Source organism: Anser cygnoides, chromosome 1, assembly GCF_040182565.1.
Source record: "Anser cygnoides isolate HZ-2024a breed goose chromosome 1, Taihu_goose_T2T_genome, whole genome shotgun sequence".
Lineage (NCBI taxonomy): Eukaryota > Metazoa > Chordata > Aves > Anseriformes > Anatidae > Anser > Anser cygnoides.
Window position 1 is genome coordinate 182766773 of NC_089873.1, and position 22276 is coordinate 182789048.

At 40.3% G+C, this 22276-nt stretch overlaps 2 protein-coding genes across 4 annotated transcripts in view; one reads left to right on the plus strand and one right to left on the minus strand.

The window, feature by feature from the left end:
- RB1 (RB transcriptional corepressor 1) overlaps nt 1–17024 on the plus strand; it is an 82049-nt gene extending 65025 nt beyond the window's left edge. For all 3 annotated transcript variants that reach the window (XM_048046559.2, XM_013179557.3, XM_066988884.1), the window contains 10 exons: nt 8234–8352; nt 8840–8985; nt 9657–9802; nt 10508–10612; nt 11582–11695; nt 11780–11946; nt 12860–12890; nt 13224–13366; nt 13805–13854; nt 15045–17024. In XM_048046559.2, the coding sequence (XP_047902516.2) occupies nt 8234–8352; nt 8840–8985; nt 9657–9802; nt 10508–10612; nt 11582–11695; nt 11780–11946; nt 12860–12890; nt 13224–13366; nt 13805–13854; nt 15045–15118 (1095 nt within the window). In that variant the 3' untranslated portion in view covers nt 15119–17024. The remainder of the gene's footprint in view (nt 1–8233; nt 8353–8839; nt 8986–9656; nt 9803–10507; nt 10613–11581; nt 11696–11779; nt 11947–12859; nt 12891–13223; nt 13367–13804; nt 13855–15044) is intronic.
- A 1348-nt stretch (nt 17025–18372) lies between these two features.
- LOC106035040 (RCC1 and BTB domain-containing protein 2) overlaps nt 18373–22276 on the minus strand; it is a 36275-nt gene continuing 32371 nt past the window's right edge. The window contains exon 13 of the mRNA XM_013179559.3: nt 18373–22088. Within this exon, the coding sequence (XP_013035013.3) occupies nt 21948–22088 (141 nt within the window). The 3' untranslated portion in view covers nt 18373–21947. The remainder of the gene's footprint in view (nt 22089–22276) is intronic.

Sequence of the window (22276 nt, forward strand, 5' to 3'; positions counted from 1 at the left end):
AAGTCCTCCACTAAACCATATCACTAAGCTCAACATCTAAACGTCTTTTAAAGACCTCCAGGGATGGTGATTCAACCTCTTCCCTGGGCAGCCTATTCCAATGCCTAACAACCCTTTCAATAAAGAAGTTCCTCCTAATATCCAACCTAAACCTCCCCGGTGCAACTTTAGCCCATTCCCCCTCGTCCTGTCACCGGGCACGTGGGAGAACAGACCAACCCCCACCTCACTACAGCGTCCTTTAAGGTACCTATAGAGAGCGATAAGGTCGCCCCTGAGCCTCCTCTTCTCCAGGCTGAACAATCCTAGCTCCCTCAGCTGCTCCTCGTAAGACTTGTTCTCCAGACCCCTCACCGGCTTCGTTGCCCTTCTCTGGAGTCTCTCGAGCACCTCCATGTCCTTCTTGTAGCAAGGGGCCCAAAACTGAACACCATACTCGAGGTGCGGCCTCACCAGAGCCGAGTACAGGGGGACAATCACTTCCCTAGCCCTGCTGGCCACGCTGCTTCTTATACAAGCCAGGATGCTGTTGGCCTTCTTGGCCACCTGAGCACACTGCTGGCTCATATTCAGCTGGCTATCAACCAATACTCCCAGGTCCTTCTCTGCCAGGCAGCTTTCCAACCACTCATATGTGATACACTTCTTGAGTTTTTACATCTTTTCTCGCACCTTCCTTCTAATTTCAAGGGAAGATGCATGTGTGGTGCTCTCCCAGAAGTTGTCACATGCATCCTTCTCCATTTCTAGGAAACATATCTTGGTGATGCTCTTACATCCTGTAGTGAGGTGGCCCCATAGACATTCACAGATCAGCTTTGTGAAACATAGAGAACTGGTTCATACAAAGCCATCTTCTGAAGAACAATTTTGAGAGTGGAGAGGAATTGTAAAGATAATGGATTTACAGCCTTATTTAAAGGAACACCAATTTAAGATGCATATCCTGGCTTGTGGCAACCTGGCTTTCCTTCTCTAACTGAAGATATCTGAGCTTATTTTTCATTGGGCCTTCAAGTACCTCTTTGTAGGAAATGGCAGTTGCTCCCATTAGAGATGCTTGATTTCATATTAATATGCATGTAGGTATGCTAGAGACTATCTACAGCAGGATCTCTAAAGCAGTTCCAAGTTTCCATGAGGGGTTCCAAGTGTCAGAATAATTGCTCTTTCCATGCAGTACTTTTTTTTTAATGAGAATCTGGAACATGAGAGAACTGAACTTCAAAGTTCCTAGTAGGCTTGGAACTAGGACACCCACATTCAGATCAGCTGTTCATGTGCTTTCTGTCAAGGACTTCAAATAATTGGAGTTTGCGTGATTTGCAAATGCTGTCAGTATGTGCTTGCCACCTTCTTTGTAGTTTATGACTTTCCAAGTCTTTTGTGTGAGGAGGAAAAGCCTGTTAAAATAGAGCTGTCAAATGACCAGGACTAATTAACATTGTTTTTTCTCTCCTTTTTTCCTCTGTCCATTATGTATTTAGATAAAAGGAGATTATCACAAAGCTTGATGACAACATTTTGTTCTGTAAACCAGTGTTATACTAGCCCTAAGTTAGAAGGAGGACTTGTATTAAACATACAGTTGTTCTAAAGAGTTAAAAGCAGATCTGACAATATTCTTAAATGAATTACACCGCTAACACTGCAGTCGTTAATGTTATCTTAATAAATTTTGTAATAACAAGACCTAATAGGATCATAATTTATATAAACAGCTCATCTAGTAGGAGATGTGTACATATATGTGAAATTAAAAGTTCCTAATCTTGCATTTTTTTCATGGCAATACTCTTTAAATGTAGACTGAAGTATATTTTGGTGTGGCAGATCTAAATTACTTCAAAATTCTGAATACCAGTTGTTGTGTAATGTTTCTGAAAACGCAGTTGCAAACAAAAGTCAGCTTTCTAAGCATGTAATTCTGTCCTGGACAAGAGGAATGGAAGTTGATAGCTCCCATCTGCTCCTTGTCCTTTCATTCCAAGGTTGTCAATTCTAAATTAGCTTTATTTTGCCATACAAAATCACATCTACCTTTTAGCATATTATGAAGAAAAACATTTCTTAATGTTATGTATTGTATTGATTAACTCAATAATTTGAATAATTTGTGGTGGTGTTAATTGTCAAAAACCAAGAAACCCCACAATGCTGCTAGGCATTGAGATGCACAATTTAGCGATAAACGTTGTATTAAGGTATATTACGGGCAAATAACTAAAAACCAACTAGAAAATTAATGTAAAGAAGGGAAGTGTAAAGCAGTAGAAAATAAAGAGAAAAGCAGACCTTAAAATATTGTAAACTGCTAATTAACACTGCCTGAGAGGAAAGCTGCTCGGGGCCTTCCTTTATAATCAGTGGACTACACCCAAACCCCAGGGTAGCTGTTCTCTGTATTTAAGGCTTTAGGTCATTCATTTAATCTTCTCATGGAAACCAAAGTCCCGTTAAACATGGAGTTGGGACAGAGCTGATATAAACATCAGGAAGCTGTGAAGCACCCGTGTATCCTGTATTTCATCATAGCCAAATAAAGGTTAGCCAACAAGAAATTCAGTGTATTTTGTCCAGAAAATGAGCTTGAAGACTGTGGAAAAATGACCGTAAAGGCTTGTGGTGCAGGTATTGTCGCAGGGAAGCATCCTGTAGAAGGTTCCTGAACTAACCCGCACATAATGCACTGTTTGGTTTTGGCAGAGTTTTAGTTAGTGTAAGAGGGAACTGAGTCAAATTTCTGTCTTGTTCTTGGTTCCTCTGCCAATGGCCATTTGACCCAGAGAAATCTTGGCCGTTACTTGATTCCTTCCTTTTCGCACCACTAAAATGGGGCTTGGCTAGCTACCATGTGGAAGTCTCAAAGGAAAAGCAGCATCACGTTTTATTAATAAAATTTATTCTGTGGCTGCATTTAGCATTAAGGTAAAAATTGCGCAAAACTCCTTTCACGTGAAAGGAATGCATTGGAGGTGACCTGTTGACCCGAAGCACTGCTTAAAAGCTTTGAAAAGCAATATAAAATTTGTAAAAGATAGTGTGAATAACGTCACTTTAGAAACAAGTTACTGATTAACGTTCCTGCTAGATAAAGCTGGACCTGGGGGTTAAAGTTCTTTTTTTGGACTCTTACTTAGGGGACTGGTAATTGTCTGGTTATTGACATCATATTTTGTTCATTCGAGTGAGAGGTAGATTGTTGAATACCAAATAGTGTGACTGAAGCTGAACAGAGTTAGCACTGATAAGCTCTGGGTAATTTCTGGCCTAGAAAAATGACTGCAAGCTCAAGATTCACTAAATAAAAGTATTTTTCATGTTTATGTATATAAAGGAAGGAGACAGGGTTATAATTAAGCCCTTAATAGCTGATGTGTTTTGTAGGGTGGAGGATAGATGCATTTGCAAAAACTCACATCTGTGTATTTCAACATCGTCTCTGTTTTTTTGTGAGGCACTGGTTTTGTCGATGCGGTTAGTACCTACTTTTCATTCGCAGCGTGTGGCTGTGCACTTGGAAAGCCATAAGTAATAGTGGTGGATGGCCCTGGGAGAAGAGCACAGATGGCTTTACCTAAAGCGCTTTCAACCATAAAGCGCAAATTATGATTGTCAGGATGCTCACCTTTCATTTCAACAGGTCTAAAAGCTAAATAACCTTTTCCTGCCTCGTGCAGCCCCATTACTAACCAAGTTTCTGCAGTCAGGTCACGGGTGACTGTGCTTTTTGCCCAAGGTAACCCATTGAGTCAATGCTTTAGCACATCCCACCATTGCTCATGCCAGCCAGCCTCTGCTGTTGGAAGCCAGCTGGGATGTGACAACCACTCATTTATGGCCACACATTTTATTTATTTATTTATTTTTTTACCACCAGGTCAATGAGAATTTTGGGAAGCCAGGAGATGTACTGGGCTTGCTGTGTCCTACTACTCTGTCTCTATAAGTAGATTTTTCAATGCAACGAATATCTTCTTGCTTACTGTATTTCATCTACCTGATGGAAAGCAGTGCTTTTCATATAAATTCCCATAGGGTAACGTTTCATGTGCAAATCAGCTGATTTAACAGGTTGTTGTCAGCAAATGTGGGAGATCTTGTACTCCCTGTTTTCTGCTCTTTCCTACTTTGTTCCCAACCTTAGCGTTGCTGCCTTGACTGTTCTTAATGCTTGTTCGGCTTTGTTTGCTCGATTCTGAGCTGATTCAACTCAAACCAATTTTTTTCTTCAAGTTAAATTTCTGCTTTTTTAGTGCATCAGATTGATTTGCATGGAGATTGAATGAATGTTAATGCTAGTAAATAGGAGGAAAGAAACAGGGAAAATCATTTAAAAGTCGGCAGTTCCCTTTTATAGGTAGCAAGCTGCCATGTCTCCTCTCATTCAGTCATTATCAGAGATGTTTAATGACTTCTTCGCCTCTAACACTGGTGATGGGCCCTGGGATACCCTGAGTTGGAAGATTGTGACTGCAGGAATGATAAACTCTCAGCCAGCTCTGAATTTCTACGGGATTTGCTGCTCCAGCTGGATGCATATGAGTCTATGGGGCCCAATGGGATTTATCTCAGGGTACTCAGAGAGCTGGCTGATCTCACTAAGAGACCTCTCTCAAGTATTGTCAGCAGTCTTGGGAATGTTGGGAGGTCCCAGTTGGCTTGAAGCTGGCAAATGTTGTCCCAGTTTTCAAGGACAAGAAAGAAGACCCTAGTAATTACAGGCCTGTTAGTTTCACTTTGGTGTCTGGTGAAATTATGCAGAAGATTATTCTAGGAGTTACTGAAAAACTCTTGGAAGACAGTGTAATCACTGGTCACATCCTACACATGTTTACGAGGGGAAAGTTCTGCTTAACAAACAATTTCCTTTTATAACAAGGTTGACCTTTTATGGTCCTTTTATGACCACCTAGTTGACCAAGGGAAGCCAGTAGATGTAATCCTTGTGGATTTCAGCAAAACTTTTGATGCTGTCTTTCGCAGTATCCTTCTGAACAAAACGTCCAGCACACAGCTATAGAAGTGCATAACGCGATGGGTGAACAGTTCTCTGACGGATCTGGCCCAAAGGGTTGTAGTATATGGGGTTATACCAGGCCAGCAGCCAGTCACTGGTTGGGTTCTTGAGCTCCATTTTGGGGCCAGTTGTCTTCAATGTTTTTATAAATGACCTGGATGCAGGACTGGAATGCATACTAAGCAAGTTTGCATATGATACTAAATTAGGAGGAGCTGCTGACTCCCTTGAGGGTAGAGAGGCCTTGCAGAGATCTTGGCAAATGGCAAATCAGCAGGCTGGGCAATCACCAGCCACATGAAGTTCAACAAGATCAAGTGTTGGATTCTGCAGCTGGGACGGGACAGCCCTCGCTATACGTACAGACTGGGGGATGAGAGGCTGGAGAGCACCCCCCAGAAAGGGATCTGGGGGTTGTGGTCACAGCAAGCTGAACGCGAGCCAGCAGCGTGCCCTGGCAGCCAGGAGGGCCAACCGTACCCTGGGGTGCATCAGGCCCAGCACTGCCAGCGGGCGAGGGAAGGGATTGTCCCGCTCTGCTCTGCGCTGTGCGGCCTCACCTCCAGCACTGTGTGCAGGTCTGGGTGCCACGGTGTAAGGAGGGCATAAAGCTATCAGTGCCCAAAGGAGGGCTGCAGAGGAAGTGAAGGGTCTCAATGGCAAAGTGAGGAGGGGCTGAGGTCCCTGGGTTTGTTAAGCCAAACAGAGGGGAGGCCTCATGGCGGCCTGCAGCTCCCTCACGAGGGGAGCGGAGGGGCAGGCGCTGAGCTCTGCTCTCTGGGGACAGCGACAGGACCCGAGGGAACGGCATGGAGCTGGGACAGGGGAGGGTCAGGCTGGGGGTTAGGGAAAGGTTCTGCACCCAGAGGGTGGTCGGGCACTGGGACAGGCTCCCCATGGCGGTGGTCACAGCCCCAAGCCTGCTGGAGTTCCAGAAGTGTTTGGACAATGCTCTCAGACACATGGTCTGATTTTTGGGTGGTCCTTTGTGGAGCCAAGGGTTGGACTCGATGATCCTTTTGGGTCCCTTCCAACTCAGGATATTCTATGATTCTGTGATTAAATGATGTGATTAATAAAACCACACTCTGTGTAGTGAAAACTGGAGCAGGGTTGAGAAGAGGACCCAGAACTTCTGGTCTTGAGTGCTAACTTATAAAACTGTGACTTCAGTTTCCATTTCTTGACCTCTTGCTCACCCTGTATCAATTCCCTTTTCTTCTACTTATGTTTATTTAAAAAAATACTTTCCAGTCATTCTAGTTAAAATGTTAAACAAATGAAGTGGGATTAACTCTTAGTCAGGGAATCAAGAGATGTTTTCAGAATGAATTAGTGATTGCTCTGGGAAAGAAACCTGGATCCTTCAGAGCGTAGTGAGACATGGTTAGAAATAATAAAAAAGAGCAGGCAAAATGGCCAGAAGAATAAGAAATGGAGGTCATGTCTGCATTTTCCTCAAGGGCAGCACTGAAAGAGACAAGTGAGAAAGCACGTGCATTCCTAAATACAAGGAAGGATGATGCAAGCCAGTCCAAGATCTGGTTGAGAAATGGTGGAGAAATAACTGTGTGGTTATGAGTCAGTAACTGATGTTTTTCTGTTATGGATGGAACTGCTTCAGTATTGCCAAAATCCTAATTTAAAAATTACACAATGTGAAGAATTGTAAATCTCAAGCCGCTCTCATCTTGTTGCTCTGAGTTTGTAGTTGTCACACTTCAGAAGGAAAGTGCTCTTTTAGAAGTAAGACTAAAAGGAGGTCTTAATGCTGGTTTTAATACTATTAAAACCGGTAAGAATCACCTTCAGCTTGCTTAACAGCATGCTATGTTCGTATTTGTTATTGTACAGGTTTGTCGTTTGTGTCATCACATTTTGTTAGTAATATATGCATTTGTAGGATCAAACAGACTTTGGACAATCAGATGACATTTTATGTACAAAGTGTTGACCTAATTGATTTTGTGGCTTTTAGGAGACCATTTGGAGGAAAAAGCTGAATTTCTATTTTTGCCCTGTCTTTAGGGACACTGTTTTCAACTCTGAGAAGGCAGCTGGTTTTCTGTAAGATGTTGTTCTGTTGCTTCTGGACTTCTGATGCTGCCTTCTTGGCAGGCAACATTCAGCTCAAGGATGAGAGTCCTGTTTAAAGAAAGTGTAAAAAACAGAAGCCAGCAACCCCGTGTTTTCAAAATTAGGTATAAATTTGATGCCAAATTATTTTCCCGTGAAGACTTGCAGTCTCAGCAGAATTCTACCCTGTACGTGACACGCAGATGGCGAAAGCCTGAGATTCTGTTTCTGCAAGAGTGCTGTTTGTTACTATTGTCAGCAGTAGTACTAATGTTACTTCAGCCAGAACCATCCACCTTCCACTTACATCCTCTCTTCATTGCTTCCTTAATTCAAGGTCGTAGTAAGTTCAAGCTTATTCCAGCTGCCTTTCCTAAAGTCCAGATAACTGACCTAAAATCAAAATGTGTACTTCTTTTCAAGTTAAATATGTCCTTTAATATCAAACTGATGTTTTGGAGTTTCTCTCCATCATCATGGTTGCCTATTGAAAGCTACGTAATGTTGAAGATAAGCTACCAAAGCAGGATCAGGTTGCTGTATTTGCCTTTAAGATCCCAGCTGGGCGTAAGGGCAGAGATTTAATGGATGCAGAGCGACTATAGCCCTTGCCAAAAGTAGCCCTAGGAAAATCACATCCAAAAATGGTATTGCAGAGATCTGAATAGTCCCTGGTGCAATTAGATGGGCTATGACTGTGTTTTGTATGTTATCTGTCACATGTAAAATATTAGGTAGATGTTGTAGCAGCAATAGTACCTTTCTTTCATCAGTTACCTTCTAGTCACCCATGTGTTTTTTGAGAACGTGACCTTTTGTCTTCATACTCTATGTGCCATTTACTTTTCTCTTCAGGAATGGCTTTTTAATAGGAATCAATAAGAGACTTTAGAATACAACAGCCATGTCTGAACTCTGCAATTGACCTGTATCTAGTGGACAGAAAAAAAAAAAGTTTGATGTATTTTAATAGTTAAAATTGGTTGGTATTATTGGACAAAGCATGAGTGTTTTGAAGGATTTCAAAGCATTAATCTTCTGTTTAGGAGCATATTTGGGGGGTTGTTTTTAGAGAAGGAATAACATCTATCCAATCACTATTCTCAGTGTAATGTATTGCTACTGTGATTTTTCTAGGATTCACCTCTGTTTGATCTTATCAAGCAGTCGAAAGAACGAGAAGGTCAAACTGATCAGCCTGAGCCTGCCTCCACTCTAAATCTGCCTCTCCAACATAACCACACTGCAGCAGACCTGTAAGTGACGTGCATGCTTGGTGTCTAGTGAAATGTATAGCTAATATCTCCCTTAATATTTAAATCCAAGCCCCATCGAACTTGTAATTGCAAACTGTTACCTTATTTGTCTAGGAATAAACAAGTCCGCTTATCAGTAAAATGGTTTTGACTTGACGTTAGTTGGTTTTTGGCTTGAGGTTAGTTAGTGGAGTGAGTGGATGGGTACGAGTTTTGTGAGAGGAGGGGAAGAAGAGAAAGATGATGCAGCTCCTTTGTGCTATCACTAACACATTTCTCTTGCTCTTCTGAGCTGTAATAAGAAGGAATACAGATTAGTATTTAATCAGTAATTTGAAATTTTATTTCTGTTATGGGAATAACTGGTTACAGTACCAATACATTTAGTCTCATGGGGGGAGAGGGAAGAGTTCGTGCAAGTATTATTCATTTTAAATTATTCCTTTATCTTGTGATGTTAAGTGCTTAATAGAAGTTGAATCTCCAGGTATCTTTCTCCTGTGAGATCTCCTAAGAAGAAAGCATCTGGACACCCTCACAGTGCTACTTCCAATCCAGATGCTCAGCCAGCTGCAAGCCCGCAAACACAGAAACCGCAAAAATCTACCTCCCTCTCTCTGTTCTACAAAAAAGGTTTGTTGCTTCTATACTTACTGAAGTTGTAAAGCGGTCATTTATCTGGTTTTGGAGCTCAACATTCTTAAGAGGTAATGATAGAAGTATGTAGCAAAAGGCCATACAAACCCTTAACTGAACTGCTATTGAAAGAAATAGTAAAATGGTGCCAGCGGGTTAATGAGTGCACTCTACAGACCAAGTTTCAGCTGAAAGCTTATCTACTGTTTATAAGAATGACCACATTGGCTTAGATGAAGGGTTCGTCTATCGTAATATCCATTTTGCAGCAGTGACCATTAATAGGTGTCATGAAAAGCTTAAGAACTGGGCAAGCTTATGTGATGCTTCCCCTGAATGCTTTTCTAAGCTTTGACTTTTTCCAGCTTGGGGGTTTTTCTGAGCTTTCTGTGGTACGTCTGCTTAATAACTTCTCAGTAGATTCATTTTCCAAATGCTTGTCCAGACCTTTTGATTCGACACAGACATATGTGCAGTATTGTACAGTGTGGACTTCCATGTATCCACTTCCATTTCTTCTGAACCTAACTAGTTTGTTTGATAGCTCATAGCTCTTGTAGTGGGAGATGGTGAACACTTAATTGCTATCCATCCTCCATCATGTTCCTCTTATTTTGTATACCCCTATTATTACCATTTCAGTTTATTTTTCTTTTCTATCCCTCAAGTGTATCTACTGGCCTATCTTCGATTACGTACCCTGTTCTTTCGGCTTCTCTCTGAACATCCTGACCTGGAACCCTTGATCTGGACCCTCTTCCAGCACACACTGCAAAATGAATATGAGCTTATGAGAGACAGACACTTGGACCAGGTAACACTAAAAAAAAAAAGTTTCAAAAGGCTTTCCTGCACAAAATGTTCCTTACACATTCTTTAACTGCTAAAAATTATGATTTGAGCTTTTATTTCTCTATTGATCACTCATAACAGAAATTAAGCACTTAGTGAAGTGTATTTTTGATCATCTCTGGTTTGTTTGTAAGTACCATGAAATGCTCAAAATACCATTTATGGGTATATTCAAAATAATGAACAGAGACCAAATTTTCTATTAATTTGTGTAAGAAAATACTGATTTTCTTTGGGAAGACAAAATATTTGACTGATCCTTGTTTTGTTATTGGACCCTAAAGTTTCAGTCTGTGAAATGGGTTTGAAAAGGTATTACCAGCTGCAATTAGTTAATTGTCCTACAGAAAAGGAAGGAACAGTAGTTGACATTTTCTGAAAGTTCTTACGAAGGTGAGTTGCACGGTGACTTTCAGAGCACAGTCACTAACAGAAGGCTTATAAACTGAGCTTTTGCTTTTGTTTACTTCAAGAACAGCTGCTAGGAAAGTTTCAAAGTCAGTAGCAAAGCTTCTTTTGCTCTCGCTGAAGCCAGAATTGCTTTCTGTTTTAAAAACATGAAAGCATAGAAGAGTATCACAGAAAAAGTAGGATTTCTAAACTCAAAATGAAAAGCCCGAATTAATTTGCTGCATTTTCAGTTGTTTTTTTCTTGTTTCTTTAATAGATCATGATGTGTTCCATGTATGGCATATGCAAAGTAAAAAATGTGGATCTTAGATTTAAAATAATAGTTTCAGCATACAAGGAGCTTCCCAATACAAACCAAGAGGTATGGAAATTCTTTAATATGATATACAATATGATAAACAAATTTTTAAATTGTTTTTCCTCTGTCTAAAATGAAAAACCAGGCATACAAATGTTCCTGTTCAGTACAAACTCTCCAAATGCTTTATTGTATCTCAATTTTGGGGATGAGAAAACTAGCTCTAATACTAAATGTCTCTTTACACATCTTGCACAAATATGTTAGTAGTTCTCAGAAGGCAAACTTCATTCTGCCTTTTTAATTCAAGATACTAAATAACAGTTTATGGTTCTATCTGGAGACTAGATGAAAGATTCAAATGGAGTACTAACAAGATTTTTCAAAAGCAACCTAAGTTGCTTTAGATTTACCTAGCTTCAGTTGACCGTTGAGGGGAGACATTACTTTTTATAGATATTTCCAATAGAAATGTGGTTATATTTCAAATAGGTAAGTGTAGGGAGGCCTATTAAAGTTACAGGCTCGATTCTAACATAAAAAGTTGCTTCGGTAGAAAAAACAGTTGTTTGAACTGTAAGTGTCCTTTTAGTAGCAGACTTTCTCAGTGTATTTGTGTGTCTTGGCTAAACCCCTGAGCTCTGTCTCCAAACCTGAAGAACTGTTTTATCCATGTCAGGTGAGTAATGAAGAGTTTTTTAGCCTTGCAAGGTGATTATAGTAGCAAAAGTAGCAAGGCCTTGTTTTTTTAATGACAATCGGGTGTGTGAAAGTAAATGGAGCTTAAATTTGGAAAACATTGTTATAGTACTGATTAACTACATTCACAGTAAAGAAAGGGATGTACTGCTTAATTAAGTAGGAACCTCTACTGCTGTTCATACGTTTGAAAAAAAACGTTCTAAATAGTAGTCACAAAGGCTGGTACCTGACACATGCCACAAAGTTTATGAATGGTGTTATGAGTTTGTCAAATGTAATTTTTTTTTCATTTTTTATTTTTGTTGTGTATGGTTTTCTCACCCTGTGCAGACCTTCAAACGTGTTCTTATCAGGGAAGAACAGTACGACTCCATTATAGTCTTCTACAACTTAGTGTTTATGCAGAAACTGAAAACGAACATTTTGCAGTATGCCTCCAACAGGGTAAGGTGTTAGCTGTGTTCAGTATTACTTATTTAATAGAATGGGAATATATAGACAATAAAACATTATTATTTTATTTTATAGCCTCCTACTCTGTCACCTATCCCACACATTCCTCGCAGCCCTTACCAGTTTTCCACTTCTCCTCGGCGTGTCCCTGCTGGCAATAACATCTACATCTCACCCTTGAAGAGCCCATACAAATTCTCTGATGGGTTTCAGTCTCCCACAAAGATGACTCCGAGGTCTAGGTATGTTGGTTGGAACCATTTCTTTGAGCGAAGTGAAGTTGTTGGGACTCCAGAGAACTGCACGGTGTAGTTTATCAATAGTCTGTGTTTTTTATCTTTTCTGCTTAAAAGTTTGTGTCCTGTATTTGGAATCTTTGAGCGCGTTTCTGTTTCAGTTTAGTTAGTATGTAAGATTTTTTTTTCTCCCCAAATAATTGCATCCAATATGTGTTTTTTGGCTTGGTTGTTTCAATGTTGTTGGTTTTGACTCTGGAGCATAAAAGATGAATGAATTTTTTACACTTGGTTAAGGAGAAAATAATTTTTTGGAACAAGATGGCTCAGAATATTTAGTTGACTTAGCTAAACATTTCAAACTCCTGGTCACTAGCTTTTAGCTGATAAGGATGATGGCAAATCAAAGGCATGCTGTCTGTAAAAAGCATTTCCATCTCACCATTAAAAGCCCGTGCATATCTCCAGTGGGCTTTTCAGAGTCGGATCAAGTGAGTACTGGTACAACTGATTCACTGTGCAATTATTGTATGTTTTAGGTTGAAGTCTTGTATGGGTTTGATTAGCAAACATCTAAAGGTTATCTAATTAAGGGATGATCATCAGGTACTCAGCACTGAAGTGTCCTCCTGTTGATAGGGGATGGACTGCCGGGCCTTTGATTCTTTCAGGCCACAGTTTCTAATTAATTATCTGTATGGGACTGTTGGTTTGGCAGTTGAGTTTTCACTGGCCCTAATGGAAACATGAATGATCTGAACATGGCAAAGCACAGTTTGTGTTTGCACTGTTGGCACAGAGAGGAAGAGAAAGAGAGCTCGTTAATGTCTCATGCGAAGCTGTTTAAATTAATGGATGTTTTTGTGTCTCATTCCGGAATGTTACTTAATCTAAAACACTTGTTTTCTTCATTTGGCAGAATTCTGGTGTCAATCGGAGAGTCGTTTGGGGTGAGTTTTACAATTTTTGTCTGATCTGGAATGCGTGTAACTTTGGGAGGAATGAGAGAGCCTCCTGACAGCTGTAGAACCGGCCAGTGTTTCTAATTTAATGTAGTAATTCATGGAATTTGTAAGCACAAGGATTACAGGGGGTGTACTATTAACCTTTTTTCAAATATTCAGACTTCTTTCACAACGACTAAAATCAAATGCAAAACATTTTAAAAGCAGAGTTCTTAGGCTGCAGCTTTAGAACTTGTAGTATTGTAGTGGATAATCTGGGAAGTCTGAGTAGTTTCAGGATTTACTGGTAATTCTTTCGCTATTTTTGTGTCATTTCAGACTTCCGAAAAGTTTCAAAAAATAAACCAGATGGTGTGCAACAGTGAGAGGCAGCTAAAACGCAGTGCTGAAGTAAGCGATGCTCCTAAGCCACTGAAGAGGCTGCGCTTTGATATAGAAGGGCAAGATGAAGCAGATGGGAGGTAAGAGATTGCTCTTGGACTTCAGGTAAACCGAACCAAACTATGTTTGGTTCTCAGGCCCTTCAGAATGCATCCCAATGTCCATTTATAGTTACGGAAGTTCAAAAATTTTAAATGAGAGCTGGAAGCATAATACTTAATAGGACACTTGGTGTCATGATGTCAAAAGCAAGGATTTATTCAGTGCCTATACATTCAGCATCCTGGTGTTTCTGCTGAGTGCTAAATCTAAATCATGCTATTGTCCTTAGACAGTGTTGAAATCAAGCATCTCATGAGTTTATTTTGGAGGAAAAAAATAGTTTATCTTTGTAAAATAAGGCAATAGCATTGAAATTAATTAATACTGATTTATAGTTAGGTTTATCAGGATAAAAGTTAAAATATATATATATATTTTTTTTAACTTCTCTTTAATCAAATGCTTTCTGTCTGCAGTAAACACCTACCCCAGGAGTCCAAGTTCCAACAAAAGCTTGCAGAAATGAGTGAGTATTTTTTTTTCAGTAACTTGTCAGCAGTGAGTGCCTTGCATAAAATAATTTGTGTCAACTCAGATAAAAACATTGTTCAACATTGATAGCATTTCAGTGCTTGCTTTTTTATATTTGCTACACTTAATATTAAAAAATGGAGATGATTAAGTGAAAATCCTCAGAAGGCTCTTTTCAATGGCACTATGCTATTTAATATTATCATGCCATTGCATGTGAATAGGAAAAGGAGCATGACTTGGTCTTCCTAAATACTAGAATTTTTGAAGTTGAATTAAATGTTTTCCAGGGCTTTCCCATTTGTTGTAATGACAGATCCTTTACTGAGAGCTTGCAGGTAGAAATCAGTAGTAATTGCAACAGCATTAGTTGACCAGAACGCCATTTTAGGTCATTACAGTATAGTCGAGGAAAATTATACGCACAGGAAAATTGTACCTAATTTTATGTGTTGCTTTTATACTCGAATGCCCAAGACTGCTTTTCTTCTACTGCAGATCAACCTTTCTTTCAATTTTTTAAATGTTTTTCAAAGAAAATTCAAATCTAGCTCATGAAAAACAAAGCGGCTCCATTTCCACTTCTGAATTTGTATTTTCCGCTCCTGAGAAAGGAGCGTTCTTGGATTGACCAGGCATTGACCTCTCTGGTAGAATCCGAGCTCTGTAGCTGAGTGGATTTGCCCGTTAAAAATTCTTACCTAGGTGCTATTGCTCATCAGGACAGGGGTGACTGCAGAACCAGGCGCCTCTCGTTTATTTTAGGGTAGGGGAAATGCTTCAGTGTTTACCTGTGGCAGAGGTTAAGATGGCGTGCTCTGCTCTGTTCCATGGCCAGCTGTGTTCGTATGTCACTGGGGGGAAAAGGGAATTTGCTACATGGGCTGGCCCTGGGATGTGGGGACTGTGCAACCCATTCGGTCCGTCTGGCGACAAGGCAGAGCCCTACACGGAGCAGTCCATTTGCTCATCTTAAGGATGAAAACAGATAAAAGTGAGGATACAACAGCCATGAGAATCGAGCAAGAATTGCTGAAATAACATTTTGCATTTATTTTTAAGTGCAGGTTTTGTTACTTAGGCTAGTGTGCTTCTATTCCTTGTGTCATTACCAATTTTTACAATAAATAATCCCATCCAAAATAATTTTGAAGGAAGTAGCTAATTTCATTCTTTCTTTTGTAGCATCCACTCGAACAAGAATGCAGAAGCAGAAACTGAACGATGGAAATGATACCTCAGCCAGTGAAGAAAAGTGAGATTCTTCTCAGGACCAGGGTCTGCGCTGCAGGCCCTCTTAGATTGTTTTTGTTTTACAGCCTTCATTAATTGAGTTGCTTTTTTAGTCGCTTTTTATTCCAAACTCCTAGTTGAAAACATTTGGACTTTTTTATTTTTTAAATATTTTTCATGATACCTTTGCCTTATGATGTAGCATGTATCCGATGTAAGCCACTGAATTTAATTTATATATTTTTTGAGGATTTTAAAAACAGACTTGGAAAATGTCTTAGTTTCCTATTGCGACATTAATGATTTAAGCCAGTTCAGTCTCCTTGGATTGAATTTTTCTGTCTAAAGGCAAAATGTTAGCTAGAATGTTTTGAAGTGCACTAATTTTTGTTACTTAGATTTCATTTTAATATCGGAACTCGAAGCATTATTTGCAAATTTTGAAAATTAGGGGCCAGACACTGCAAGGATTTGACTCTGTATATAATTAGATCAAATTCCCATTAACTTAAGCTGCACAGCAGTCTTGCAGGGTCAGGATCTCACTGCAGAAGTAGAACTAGAAAGCAAAGTGAACTCATTATGTAGCTGTACTACTGAAACCAGTAATCCATACCTCAGATACAGAATGTTTTGCATTTTTCCTGTCCCAGCTCTCGCTCCACTCCTTCAGAGGGCACTGCCCATCTGTCCAGTTTGAATTTTATTGAATGCGAATTTCACAGATTAAATGAGTCCCAGAAACCAAGACTTATTCCCATGTGCAAAGTACTTGATAGGCTCCTTAATATCTTGGAAAATCTCAATTAAAACAAAAAGCACTACGGACCTACATTGCGCCTGGTACACGTAAGCTGTCAGTGACGTGGAATTGTCTTGGAGTGATTTCAAATTTTCATCTAACTGTAGCCAAACCCAAAAAGTTGAAAAACAGGCTCAAAAGCTATTTCCTGCAGCTGAAAGCTGTGTCGAAAGTTGGGTTCCAGGTAAGAGTAGATAGCCTGCTATCTAAAAGTGCAGGGTGTCTCTCGTTGGCCTGGTGGCAGCATCTGCACAAAAGCCAAATTTCATGACCCCAAAAGGTAGAATTTAAGAGGCAACTTGTGACCAGTTACAAGTAGCCAAAAAAAAGTTGTTTTTTTTTAAATGTGTTTGTAAATTACTGATTTGGATACTGGATTTTTTCTCGCAATGATAAAGGGTTTGCAAAATAGCCAGTTAAGGAAAGCCTGTTTTATTTCCTAGTAGAAATAAGAAGAAATGAGAAATAATACTTTTACATAAGTAAATGAGATCCCACTTTTAAATTACCCATTTTTTAATGAAATGTAGCTTTTGCAGCTACTTAAATTAATACAGTTGTAGTAGAAAAGCCTGCTGTTCCTTACACAGTAACAACTTAAAGCATCTCTGGGTAGCTTATTTAGAAATTGTATAGCTGAACCTAGAATACTTACAGTAGTACATTTTAAAGATCAGTTCTGGTGTTGATCAGAAGCTAACCCTAGAGCTACTAAAAATGCTGCAAACAGCACCCGGATTTGTCACTGAATTTTAAAATAAAATTGAGCTATTTTTTTAGTCTCAATATGGCTTCAGCTTTCTTCCTGAAAGATGTACAGAAGCGTTACGAGTACCCTATGTTTATTTTTTCACTTCTTGCAGTTTTGCAAACAGAACGTGTGTTGTGTTGGGGTCGCTATCCCCAAGCTCTGTTACAGCGTTTGAAGTTCCTCAGTGCTCCTTTGGTGAGAGTCTCCAGGGGTAACGTTACAGAGCCCAGTACCAAACAGATCTGTTATTTCTTTACTGTGACAATGTATTTTTTGCTCAAACAGACTGAAGGCTTTACATCAAATGTATGATAATATTTTATACAACTAATCAGTTTCTCTCCTTTCAAGACAAATAAAATAGCTTTTCAAAGATGTACAGTTGGTGATTTTATTAGATGAGCAGAAGGCTTTGTATGGCACAGCCCTTGCAGGGGTGCCTGAGACAGTCCTTGGAGAAGTTCGTGTCTGCACTGAGAAGCGTTCGCGTCGCTGCACCACCCTGCTTTTCACCACCGATTCTCGTCTTCTTGGAACTGCTGAAAATAGCCCAGGATGTCAAAACGGGAGTGTGAGCTGTCATCGCTGCCTCAGCCAGGTGTCCAGCTGCAGGCACTTCGGCCGTGCACGCTTCCTGTCTTTGCCTTACGAGAGTCTATAGGTGCCGGTGAGTCAGAGCTCTGCTGAGCTTGGGGGGTTATTCACAGAACTGACACGCAGGACATAATGCCGAGAGCACACAAGTGCACTTGCAAACTGGCCGGTCCCTGCCCCCTCTAAAAACATCTTCTTGTGCAGAGAAAGGCATATTGCAGCTATCAGCTTCTTACCAGATTTTGAAATCTCACTGTGTTTGAGAGTACAGCTTACAGCAAGGCCTGGGTCTACTCAAAATGCCCTGTGCTATTGAACCTGTGTTCAGCGAAAAAGATTAGACTCCAGAGCAGAAGAGTTGGATGGAAAACGAGACAGGCATTTTGTGTGCCTTACTGCTGGGGATCGTACCCCTGATCAAACTCCCCTAATGAGCGTGGAGGAACATGCCAGCGGAGAACAATTTGCCTCCACATCTCAGAAAGGCCCACTTCTCTCCCCTGATGCTGAGGGAATTCAGTGGCTTGCCTCGGCCATGCAGACGTCTCGAGATGGAGGTGCTGACTCCCAGACTTTTGTAGTTTTATACCTTAAGCCTTAATTTCTTGCTGCTGTCCTCTTTCCAAACAGTTTGTTCTTATGTTCTCACTGGAACTTATTCTCTCCTCTCTGCCTTTGACTGGGAGGTGTTGAATAGTGCTCAGACGAGGGCTGAGTGATACTGGTGCAAAGTGCAAGTTGAGATATTTTAAAAGGTAATAAATAAGCTGGTCGTAAAAGCTGGAACTAACATCAGCTTCAGAAGCAATTCTTGGTGGTCTGAAGCATTTTTTTTAATGATTTAATCACTAGGGCATTAATGTGAAAGGTGGAAACACACTGCTGCAAATTCTCCAGCCCTCTTGCTTTGCAGCCTCAGTTTTCATTCTGCTTACGTACACTTTATCTGGTGGCAGTTATTTTCCTTAAAAACACTAATGGTCTTTTAATTAAATCTCTCTCTGAAACAGTATCTTTATTTCTTCTCTTCCCACGTTACTAACTACGTAGCCACCTCAGCTTATAAATCTGAGCAAACATTCGTCAGACTTTCTTCCCCTTTGATGAAAAGAAAGAAAAAAATCCCACTCACACTCTTTAAATACTATGGCGTTTTTATTAATGGTCTGTTAAAACCAGGCAAGTTTATTAAGAAACAAGTAATCAAAACATATTTTTTATGTTCAGGCTGTAAACTTTCTACATCATTAGGTGGTACCCAGCGAGTCCTGTCTCTATGGAGTAATTAAATGCTTTGTTTTACAAGGAAAGCGCATGGAAATTACTCAGACAACATAAAAACAGCACTTTACAGAGTTACCAGGTATTATAACAAAACTACTAAATGGCATCGCAATTCTAACTCTTATTTCAGTAACGTAACTTTGAAGTGATCCTATTCCTGTCCTATCTTTTCTTCCAAATTCCACTTGATTCAGAAATTCGATCCACCTGCGTTTCCCTTTCTGAGAAGTTGAAGATCTCTCTTTATTTCAACCCCAGGCACGTTTTATGCTGGACCACGTTTTCACATAACAAATACATTTTTTGTTTGTGGTGTCCCCCAAAAAAGAACGAGACCCACCCCTTTATTAAGCACTTAACCTGCAAGAACCACAATGTAAGTTTTTTTGCAGACAATCGTACAATGGTAAAATGCATCCTTAATTTCTTCTAAAGCGTCCCATGATTGGGTTTCAAGCACATTTATGCACAAGCATCCAAATTTAACCACTTAAGCCAGTATGTTTCTTTAAACATTGACCTTTAAGTGCCAAGGAAAGTGCATGCAAATGACGGTTAACAAAGAAATAAATAAACGTCTCTAGGAATAAAATACTGTCACATCCAGGTCAAATGATACACGTTGCATGAATAAAAGCCAACACAGACATACGAGATCTTTAGAGTCACCTTCTTTCAGTCCGGAGATGCTTTCTCTCAAAATTACAGGCTTTGTCAGCTATTCTGAAATTACAGCTAAGCTTTAATGTGTACGGGAGGTGGGAAATGAGCAGGAGAAAAATGAATCGGGAAAAAAAAACACAGAAAAACAACACAGAAAAACAACCAAAGGCACTATTGGTCCTATTAAGCCAAAAAATGCCTCGCTAAGAAAACATTTTGACTGCAGGAGTTTCTATCTGGGGCTCTCGGAATGTCGAACCACTGTGTTGTGACCCTGAGCCTGCAGAGGAGAGTGGTGTCATTAAGTCCAGGGAGCGGGATCCCCGGGGAGCCAGGCTCTTCACTGAGCAGAGAAAGGTTTTGATCAGACACTGAATAATAAATAAATAAAGTGGACATTTCGTTTTGCCAGTTTGGGTTCATTAAGTAAAACAACAGGAGTATTTGGAGAGACTTTTATCATACCTTTTTTTTTTTTGAACTTACCATTTCATAACTACCCAGGCGGGTCTCGGGCCCCGGGGTGAAGGGGACAAAGGCTTCACCCCGTCCATTCCTGGCTCACCCAAAAGGTTTGGAATTCCCCGGCCTCGGCTCACGTAGCACTGCTTTATATCTGTGTTCTTGATATCATTAACGCTGGGCAAAGATGTTTTAACCAAAACCCGCGAGGTTTGCAGTAAACTTGTGCCCCCATTCTGAATACTGTTTTATCTGCGTGCCTGCATCAAGTGCCTTTCAACGCAGAATTATCAAAACGGATTTCCCCCCCCCGAGGGAAGTTGTGGTTTTGCTGAAACTGCATTATGTACTGAAAAGTTTTGACCAGTTCTGTTTGAATATAGACTAGTGACACAGCTGCTGCAGGATGGAGTTATGCTGCTGGACAAAGCTGTATGATCAGGAGACAGAAAAAAAAAGCGTGGCAGCAGTAGATAATTCAGTATCTTTCTAGTGATGGTTTGAAAACAGAAGTGATTTTTTTTTTTTTTAAACCAGAGCATTTTTCCAAATTAATTTGCTTCCAGCCCTCTTCCTATGTAAATTTTGCTGACTGCACGCCTCACCCAGCCAATCACATCCGCAGAGCCTGCTGTGAAAAGAGGAACTACTCGCTCCTTCTCCTCATCTTCTCTTCAGACTTGCTTCTCCTCTTCCTTCTCCTCAAGGAATATGATTGATTGCTTGAGAAATAATAATCTGACATAATGAAGGACAGCTATTTCCACTTCAGAAATGATGAAATGAAGTTGAGATCAGTTAAGGGAATTAAATGTGGTTCTTGGAAACCACACGTGAGGATGAGGATAAGTCACCAAAGGATTCTGTGTGAGAGTAAGGGTCTGAGTGAAGGCTGCACGACATGTATCCGTGCACAGAGCCGAGACAGTCAGCTTCTTGCCTTCTGCACCTGTAAAATCCCGCAAAAGGCCCTTAAAGCCACTTCACGCAGTCTTTCAAGATAAATAATTTCTCAGAGTTAATTTACAGCTGCCTGTTAAAAAAAATATTGAAGTAACTGCTTCATGAGCTCAGCATCTTCCGTAAAGGGGCAACCCCCGTCTGCGTAACACGAAGCGGGATTTCATCTTCGCTCACTGTAGTCGGTGAGAAATCAAGTACCTACTCTACGTGAGCCATCCCGTCGCCCTTGATGGTCAGTGATATGAGAGGCACGTCCAGAGGGCAACTCCTCTCACCTAAAATAGCCATGTAATGCACGTGGTGTGGTCCCCTTAGGGACCAACAGAGAACCTACAACAACGTATTTGGACCAGGTGCCCTATTGCCAGAAGGAAAACAGCCTGAGTCTCACTTCCATGATTTAATTGTAAGACTGATTTTTTTCCCTTTAAAATTATCTTCTTTCTCCACTTTTCGTAAAATCATCTATCTGGGGACAGGCAGTAAGACAAGAATAAACAAACAAACCTCAAGTGGAACTTCCCTTTCCTGGAGATTTCATTCGGGTTTCTTTTTCTTAGAAACGAGCAACCAGATGTTTTTCAGAGTGCTCAGAAACACTCAGAAAACAGTAATTCATGTCCAGACCGATACTATTGAATGTTTACTGCCCCACTGGGGTGCCAGGGAACATGCTTGCTGCAATGGAGAGGAAGAGTTTTGTCATTGTCTAGAACAACGGGCATAACTGGCAGGAACTATATCCTGTGATATCTAGCTGAAGCTCTTCATGGTTTAAGTATTTACACTCCAAATGAACATGTAGGGAGACAAAACCTCCTACCAATCAGAAAGCCTCTCCTCGCAACAAAATTGATAGCACGTATTCAGAAAAACAAGTCTGTATCTTCACTGGATGATAAACCAGGCACAAAGAAGCCCACTATGGCATATCAACTTAGTTTGGTGATAAAAGTACACTATAGAAGTTTTAGCAGCAAACATGTCACTGCCTCATAAAATCCAGATACAGGTTGTTTAAAAAACCAAAAAGCAAATACTCAAAATAGGCGAGATAATGACAGCTTAGTTTGCTTAAGTGGGAAAGGGAAGTTACTGTATTAGATTCTGCTGTCAAATTCTGACTGCTGGCAACGAACTCTCACCATACATCTACGCTGGAAGTCATCTTTCCAAAAGCTGTACGTGAGCAGACTTCGAGACACTTCCTAAGCTGGTGGACACCAAGTCCTTCTTTCCACACCTCTGCACGTTCTGACCATGGGTAAGTTCTCCAAGGGAGAAGTATTTCCAGGAGGGAAGAGGATGTGCTCTTCAGCTTGGTGGTACTCGGGTCTCAGTTTCGGAATGCTCCCACTCTGCTTGCTTTGCTAATGAAGTTTTTCAGGAGATCGTGGTCCATTTCTGCAAAGCCTTGCGTTTGTGTAACAACAGTTAAATGATTTATACAAAATCTGAAGCAAAATTCTTCCAAGTCCTAGGAACAGATTGAGTTCATTTGTAATTTGAACGACCGACAGCAACATTATTATCATTATTTTCCTGTTTCAAATCCATCATGTAATTAGCAGACAATATAGCAGCTTTCTCACATTACCAATCCCTTTTTCTGATCAGCTTCATTAGATCACAAACGATAGGATGAAATTTGTCAATATAAACTAT